This window comes from Phoenix dactylifera, chromosome 1 (genome assembly GCF_051530095.1).
Source record: "Phoenix dactylifera cultivar Ajwa chromosome 1, Ajwa_hap1_PhDact_Kaust_v1.1, whole genome shotgun sequence".
NCBI lineage: Eukaryota > Viridiplantae > Streptophyta > Magnoliopsida > Arecales > Arecaceae > Phoenix > Phoenix dactylifera.
The window spans coordinates 42,112,310-42,121,094 of NC_143190.1; the positions used below are offsets into that span (position 1 = coordinate 42,112,310).

An 8,785-nucleotide genomic window follows, 5' to 3' on the forward strand; every position below is an offset into this window, starting at 1 on the left:
TACATGGATTTGGTAGCCTGTCAAAATGTCCCAATGCCAAATTTTGGTTGCCATATATAGGCCGGACTCAGATTGGTTATAGGCTAGACGTAAATCGGGTACATGTTTAGTTTGGAGGAGATACCAGGCCGAGCAGAAATACAAGGATATATGCATCGAAATACAATCCTATCAAATTACATAACATTTAAATTTTACTATGCTACAAATTAATCCAACCCATCCTAGCTTGCTTCAATCCATCCAATTATTTTTAATAAACTTTTGAATTTAATACATGCATATGATAAGTAGTTGTTTCCAGAATTTAGGAATTACAATAGTAAAGTCTAGCACATTTTTCACCAACAAATGCATATCCCTATAAAGCTCATCAAATCATCAAATTGAAGATTTTCGACTGATGTTTTAAATCCATTCTTATGATGCTACGCTGCGAATACACCATATCCATGCTGATTGAAACATAGTTCGACCATTTATTTCCCTAACTATTAAAAAGAAATTATCACATCAAAGCAGGTTTTGTTTCCTTTCTCACCCTGATTTCATGCGAAAAAAACCACTACACATTCAATTGAAGAGAATGAACACTCTGGAATTCTCTCCATGTATAAGATAGACAATTCAAGCAGGCTAGAGGCATCAGACGCAATATGATTGTATTATAATTAATTTTAATTATAGTTATGATTATATGTATATACTATAAGAAATAATTGAATTCATGTTACCTCACATAAGTGGTCACCAAGATTTTCGATCTTACATTTGCTCAAGCCCCCAAGCTCCAAATAAAAGCATCAACATCACATCCCCTTGAGGAAGCCTATGAAGTAACTCCAAAACCTACAATCCCATGAACTTGTGCTGGGCCTCCGAAGCAGTAATATGGGATCCTTTTCATCACGGGAGAGCGTCTTGGTTGGGTTTGGGAGAGGTCAAGAGAGCAGCGTAATGCCGAAGCCTTTCCTCGCCAGGCGAGGAACAACGCGAAGCAGGCCTCCTGGGACGTATAAACGAAAGAGAAGCGAGTGTTAGCCGGAGCTTGTACCTCCTCCACGCTAGCTGAATCGCCACCGCTGCCCACGTCCTCCATCCAGGGGAGTAGTATCTTGCGCTCCTTTTCACCTTCTCGTTGGCAAACGTGTACCTGAAGTTCTGCGTGACGTACTTCACGTCGCCGGCTTCCAGACTGAATGCTTCGGTGGTCTCGAGGGTCACCAAGGTCGAGGAAGAAGGAGGCAGCCGCTCGATGAACGGTCGTCGAAGGCACCATGACAAGAGCTCGTCGCCGCTGAAGTTTCCGGGGCCCAACATGCAGCAGCTCATGATGCCATTTCGGAGAGCTTGGCTGCTCTGCAGGTGTCCCCTGACTATAAATAGCATTCTTTGTACAGGGTCACCTTCTCTGGTAATCTAAGTCAAGTTGGCAGGCAGAGTCATCGAGAGCCTAGAACAAGAGCAAGAGAGAGTTTTTTCTTGGATTAAAGTTGGCTTACAGTTTCTCCTTTGGGAAAGATCAATGACTTCACCCTGTCACATATGTTCTCCAGGACCAGCTCATCCATGTGTTGAAACAACGGAACCTGCAAGGATGCATAAAAGAAGTATATGTCATCTTCTAACCGAAACGAAGGGCCTAAAAATTTTATTGTTGGACTTCGGACTTCAGCTCAATCGATCTTTTACAAACACCCGCCAAGTAATTAGAGTCAATTGAAGATGGGCCGCCCAGGCGTATGTCGACTTTGTTTTTTTGACTTTGAAGTCTCCAATGACTGGTCATCTGTGAATTGAACTAGCCTTTTCGATCTTCCTATTTGCCATTGGGCCCATGGGATCCATTCAAAGCCATGGATGCATTCCTTTCCATCCCTCTCAGAAACTACAGTGATCCGGGCTTAGTATTTGATCTATGCATGTAGTGTTTATCAGATCCAGATAGTATACAGTGGCTGTCATGAGCTGCTTTTCACTACAATATGGTTCTAAATTTTTCTTAAACTACCTACTAAACCACATCTCCAGGATCAGAAAACTTGGTCCGGATCAAACACCTTTGAGTGGATCTGTGTCCCAACCAAACCCAGGCACCATGATTCCCTAGAAGTGTTAGAAACAGGGGCGGCCCAAGCCTTAGGCGACCTAGGCGGTCGCCCAAGGCCCCGGCTCGAGAGAAGGCCCCGCGACGGCACCTACGCTCTACGCCTCTACCCTCCCATCTCCCGCTCCTAGCTAGTAGCTAGCTACAGACTACATCAGAGGGTAAGGCCGCAGCCCGCAGGATGGCAGGAGCCAACGGCTACCTCGACAAGACGCGGGTCGCCGGGTGCTCCACTGTCCACTCCTCCTCTCCCATCGGCCATGATGCCATCGCCCATCATTCCTCTCTGCCCTCTGGCTCTCTTTAAAATCTTCATCCTGCTCCTGCTCCACTCCTCCTCCACTCCTCCTCTGCTCCTCATTCCTATTTCCTCAATCCTCTTCTACTCTGTGTCTCTGTTCGACTGTTCCGTGAAGGTGAAGGTGTGACTGCCTGCCGGCTGCCGCCTGGGTCGTCTACTCGTCTCCTCCTCGCCTCCCCCCGCGTGGCCGCGCCTCCGCCAGTCCGCCTCCCCGCCTCCTCGGGCCCCGGCATCCCGCGACCGTCCCCGCCTCCCCGGCATCCAGGCGGTCCCGCCGCCCGCGACCTCCTCGGCTCCTTGCCTCGCTCCCGCCTCTCGGGCCCCCGGCTCTCGTGAGGCCGTGACCCCGTCGCCCGTCGGCCCGTCCGGCTCAATCCAGCGAGCCGGCGAGGTCGTCTCCTCCGCCTGAGCGCCTCCCAGTCCCCGGACCCCGCCCGCGGCCTGTGCCGTCAGTCCGTCACTCCCGTGAGCCGTGAGCCCGTGACCTCCTCCGCTCCTCGCCCGCCCCCGGCCCCGGCTCCCGTGAGGCGTGAGGCCGTGACGACAGACGGCGTGAGCGTGACCTCCTCGCCTCCCTCCCCGGCCCCGGCTCCCGTTGTCCCGTGAGTCCGTGACCCGTCACCCCGGCGGGCCCGGCCGTCCCCTCAGCCCTCCCGTCCGTCTCACTGAGAGTGACACTGACAGTGACTCAGTGGGACTGTGGACTGTGGTCTGTGGGTAGTGGGCCTAGTGGCACTGTAGCACTAGCACAAGCTGCACAGCATATGGTGTGATCCTTCTAACCCTCCTTTTGTTGTTTGATTATATTTTCGACATCCAGTGTTTAATTTCCCTAATTTTATTGCAATTTCTATAATTTTGTTACAATTTTTCTCTTCTATTTTTTCTCTTTTATATTTTAATTTGTTTGTAGTAATTATCTTAATTGTTTTGTTTGGTAATATAATTTTTATATTCAAATGTCTAATAGAAAATATGAATGTGGATATGAAAGTATTTTATACTTATTAAAAATTTATTATTATTATTATTATTATTTTAAAAAAGGCCTCATTTAGTGAGTTCGCCCTAGGCCCCCAAATGCATTGGGCCGCCCCTGGTTAGAAACACCATCTTTTGAGTCCTGACATCGGAACTCCAATACCCCTGCGCACCATACTATGTTTTGCAAGAAATCTAGGAAAAGCAGCCAGCTTGAGTACCTGTCGGACGAGATCAAGGCAGAGGTGGTACTTGATTTCCTTCCTCAAGCCCTCGGGGAGGTCTTGGATCATCTTGCATTCATCAACCCCTCTCATTGCTGCCCATCGCTGCCGCTCGTACTGGCGCACCCTGTGTCTGATCCCCTTGGGCAGCTGCCGCTTTCTCATCCACCAGTCCAAACTCCTCATCTTTAGGTGCAACGCCTGCTTCTTTGATGTTGCTGAGTGCAAGAACACCTACAGCGCCACAAAGCTTCGACATTAACAAGTTCGATCCTGCTATATTTGATGTTAGCATCTGGAATCATCATATCCTTTACCTTGATGTTTCCAATTAACATTGTGACCAGAAGGAGCCCAGCTGTTATAACAATGATGTTGAAGAGAATTTCATGCCATTCGGTTGTGCTCTCGAGACCCCCGCCAAAGGTGCTGGATTCCAATATGATGATTGTCAGAAGTTCTAGATAACATTTATTAGATTTCCTTACGTTTGACATAGCAGGAAATTTCATATAATATAACTAAGAAATAGTTTCAGGGATCTTTTAAGGGATCTTGTATACTACATGGGAAGCGTAAACATGAGGAAAGTATCTATGGATTCAATGTCTGTTGAAAGGTTATTTCCACTGGTACTCCAGGCAAAATGGTACGTTAAACCACTTTTCAGACTACTCTGAGAATGAAGGATGATGGCAGGATCATCATGTTTTATAGTACAAAGTGTCAAAGAAAGAAGAAAGAATCAAGAGAAACAATTCATAGATTTAAATTTTGTTATGCAAGATGTAATTTTGCTATGCGATATCGATGAGCTCAAAGGTGATAACTGCAGTATTGGTTATAAAGCATAATCAGATGAGGACTTTTCTTCCCTTCTGGTAATTCAGATCACAATTTATAAACCAATTAGCGATAGCATATGAATCAATGCAATTTGATTATCTATTGAGAGCACCAAGCAAACAAAAAAGAATGGTGAGCCCCAAGTAGGTTTAGTAATTTCAAGCGTTGCTTACGTTAGATTCATCAGGCCCCAGAAGATGGGGAGGAGTATCTTCTCCAGTCGGCTTGAGTTTGTAATCAGGAGGACTGTCCACTTATAAGTCCCATAATCGAATTTATCTTGGCTGTCAAGACACACTTCCCTTGCATTGGCATTGTTAGCCCAAGACAATATCTCCCCATCTCTACTTGCCGTTGTAATTCCATAGTATATAGGATTAGCACATCCCACTGCCTTCAGACCACACCCCTTTGTTGCAATGCATTGCTCATTAAGGCAATTTGCAGCTCTCTGGATCCCAAGCAAATACCAGCAAGCGCCTATAGCCTGTCGTTCACAAAGAATAAGAAATATGCTCATATTTCTCATCGAAATGGGAGGGTGATGCTCTGAATGTGAAATGGTTAGTAGTAGAACCTTTGGCAGGAGTTAGGAGACACTTATTAGGTAACACTCTTGTCATAGATATATGATGTTTGTTGCTAATCATTGCTATTAAAAAAATAAGGCAATCAGAGAAGGTTTCAGAACTGCGAGTTTATAGACTTTATCCAATGGTTCATGATAATATTCATCTATTAGAAACTTTAGTACAACATAATATCGAACATAATCGAGTTGACCATGTTGGCAAGTAGGGCATCTTAGGAACTGTATGTAACAAAATTTTCTATTGATGCTCATAAATTTGTTGCTTATTCCCTTTGATGCTGATCAAGGAGTTTGGTTTGGTATAAACTATTTCATTGCTGAAACAATACTCACATGTGCAGCAACAAAGTAGGCTATCAAGTTGATAGCAATTCCCCACCAAATAGTCCCAAATATGTAGCCTGATGAGTTCTGCAAGCGGCGCAAGAAGCTGATGCAGTGGTATATCTTTGGTAGGTACTGGAAGAGGAACATAACCAAGAAGACAGTCATCACCATGGTCGTCAATCCCCTGCATATGAGGACAGGGGCTGCCACCCACAAAACAACCTGCAGCAATGGATGCATTCAGTTACAGAACTTCATGCAGAGGACAACACTAGTACCCTAAGGTGGTCGAGATTTACACATGCTACTGCTTGTAAAAGTGATAGCGAATCTAATGTCCACATCTCAATGGTGCAGGAAAAGAAAATGGCCTCTAATCACATAGATGCGAGGATTGGTTGGAGAAATTCCCTTCTCTTGGAGAGAACATAATTGTTTTTGATTGCTTAGATCTGTTTCCCCTAATTTCATGAACAATCCGTAGCCAAACGAGATCATGAGTTTTTCAAACTGCTGATAAATGTCTAGAAGTTTGCAAGCGGTAGAGATCATGAAAGTGGGAACATGCATGCACTAGTACTCAAGCTTTGTGGTCTTCACCGAGGCTTGATGTAAGTGCTGTTTTCCTTGAGGTTTGCCTGAAGGCAGGGGTGAACCGTCCACAAGAATGATTGGAGAATGGTGTTTCCTCTGGTCATGCTATACTGTAAATTGATATTTAACCTTCATTAAAGTCTCTTTAGGTATACATTCGAAGACTTTGTAGTCACAAAAATCAATAGAACCACGCAAAAGTGATAGCTAATACGACCTAACTTGGAACCTTGGAGTAGCTAATAGCTAAGAAAATCTGTATTCTTCTGGCTCATTCAGTCCAAAATCATTTGTTTTTCATGAAGAAAAAAATGAACTCTCTAGTTTTATAGAAGTGGTTGTTGCTATGAAGAAAAACCACCTAATTGGTTATGCAATACAACCACAGAATCATACCATATTTTATATGGCTGATAAATTGTCGCAGGTGGTAGACGACGACGGGGACAGCGACAACGATGATAACAACACAAAGAACAATAATTGATGAGGATATCTCGAAAGAGAAATTTCACCTGAGGCACCGGGAAAATGATGAAGAGATCGAAAAAGAAGCCCTTCTTGGATTTCAAGTAGTCGAGTGCTACTGCCCGAGGGCTCATGGGAGCCCGACCTTCCTCCGCGCCACGCAACCGTCCCATGCGGTAGGATGTCTTGAGCCTCATCCACATATTCCAGACGAGCACAGCATCAGTCATGCACCTGAGCGCTGTCACGGTGATCGCAAACCAGCCGTCGACGAAGAGGCACATGCGGGCGCCGCTGATGGACAAGGGGTAGAAGAAGAGGGGGTCGACGACGAGCCCTGCTGTGCACACAAGGAGGAATGCACGGTTCCACTCCTGGACCCAACGCGACTGAGGGTCAACCACGCCGCCCAACGACCAGCTCCCCTTGCGGCGGCGGCGGCCTCCGTGGGAATGGTTGTCGCCATTCCTCGGTGCATGCGAGCTGCTCTCCTCATCGGATTCTCCATCCTCCATGTGGACGTAAGAGGTGTAGGGGGGTTCTTCGGCGGCCATGGTGGAGGAAGGGGGTGGAAGGTTAGCATGGAGTTTAAGGGCAAGAGGATTATAGCACAGCAAGACTGCAGTTAGAATAATAGATTGGAGGGGATTGGGAGATGGCATCCTAGGAGGCTGCCGAGATGCTCTTGCGTGCGTGGCAATAGGTACTCATCCGTCCTGAGCTTGAAGAAGGACGAGCCTAACCCTGTTATCTTTTGGGTGATTCGTTCAGATCAATTATATCTGCATTGAAAGCAAGCCTCACGACATAATAATTTACTTAGCAGATAGCTTGTCGATTAATATAGTCCTTGATGATGTAACAAGTTTAAGAATTATGAAGAAAATGGGATTAACTGGGGATCATACGATGCGAGAACCGCAATGCTCAAACCGTGGGCCACTGAGAAACGATTGGACTAGTCAAATTTGTGGTTGCTTTAACCATTATTAGGGGAATGACATGAATAATATAAGTTACGATGGTAGTAGTGTCATGCCTTGAACCTAGTATGCGGATCCGGCATGCGATACAGTCGCACATTTCATAGGACAAAGCTCTAGAGAGTATGTTAGGCCTGAAAATTTATTACAATCTCAATATCATTGAACAATGATCTCAATTCATACCAAACAACAAAGTTGGTGTAATTATAAAATTTGATCATTCAACTAATATTCGTGATGCTCTATCTAATCATCTTCTCCACCTGTCATCTCAACTATAGTTATATACTATACAACATACAACTTTGAAAAAAAGAAAGAGAAAAAGGTTGTAAGCTTTACAGCTCAGTAAGAATTCCCACACATCCACACGAATACAATAATAATATAAGTTTGAAAATAGCAAGAAATCGTTGCCCATATTATGAAATCACAAACTGACTATCAAAAATTCTCAAATAATCAGTATAAGTATATATATCAAATATCAATAGAAATCCAGCCACTCAAGGGTGATATATCATACGATATCTCATAAATCTTCAATAGTATTTTCAATGCTTTTTATTCTATTCATTTTTAACTTGATTCAGATCAATTATCTTTTCGACTTTGGGCCAAATTTCAGTCACATTTCCAGCCTGTGATGGAGCTTGCTAAGGTATCACATTTCCAGCCGGTGACGAGGCTTACTACAATTTCATATTTCCAACCTATGATGGGTCCTGCTATAGTTTAACATTTTTAGCCTGTGACAGGGCCTGCTATAGTTTTACGTTTCTAGAGTATGATGGGGCTTGCTATAGTTTCACATTTCCAACCTGTGACGGAGCCTGCCAAAGTATCACATTTCCAACTTGTGACGGAGCCTGCCATAGTAACAAGATAAGCCCAAAGTTCTTATTTATCCAATCAAGTTCATATCCACACATCAATTCTTTTTTATTCCCGGCTTTAGACTAACCACGGTCACGTTTTCCACCCGCGACGGGGCAATCAATATAATATGGTTAGTCTAGAGTACCACATCCATTAGTCCGATTATGCAAGTATAAGTTATGCTCATATATACATCCATCATACTATCAATCATAAGCATATACGATCAAAATATGATTGATACAGAAACCATCATAAAACTATTCTTGCTTCTTACTTATCTAGATCATTAGCATATTATACATATATAGGTATAAAAATATCTAAATTATTTAGGTTGGTGTATAGGAATTCTTACCTCTTTGCTAACAATCCAGACAAACTACGCGATTTATGAACCAGGGTGCGCAGAACCCTGCTCAATGTTCTCTTTCTTAAAAGATTATTTTTCTACAGAACCAAATCAACGCCAAAAATTAT

The 8,785-nt window shown here is 44.1% G+C and overlaps 1 protein-coding gene across 1 annotated transcript; it reads right to left on the minus strand.

The window, feature by feature from the left end:
• Positions 1-645: 645 nt before the first annotated feature.
• On the minus strand, positions 646-7,218 carry LOC103697119 (cyclic nucleotide-gated ion channel 4-like). Its single transcript, XM_039126228.3, has 7 exons — positions 6,488-7,218; positions 5,385-5,600; positions 4,633-4,946; positions 3,931-4,042; positions 3,611-3,847; positions 1,503-1,589; positions 646-1,419 (listed from the first exon to the last, which is right to left on the minus strand). The coding sequence occupies exons 1-7, from the start codon at positions 7,100-7,102 to the stop codon at positions 907-909; spliced, it is 2,094 nt and encodes a 697-aa protein (XP_038982156.3). The 5' UTR covers positions 7,103-7,218; the 3' UTR covers positions 646-906.
• Positions 7,219-8,785: the final 1,567 nt, after the last annotated feature.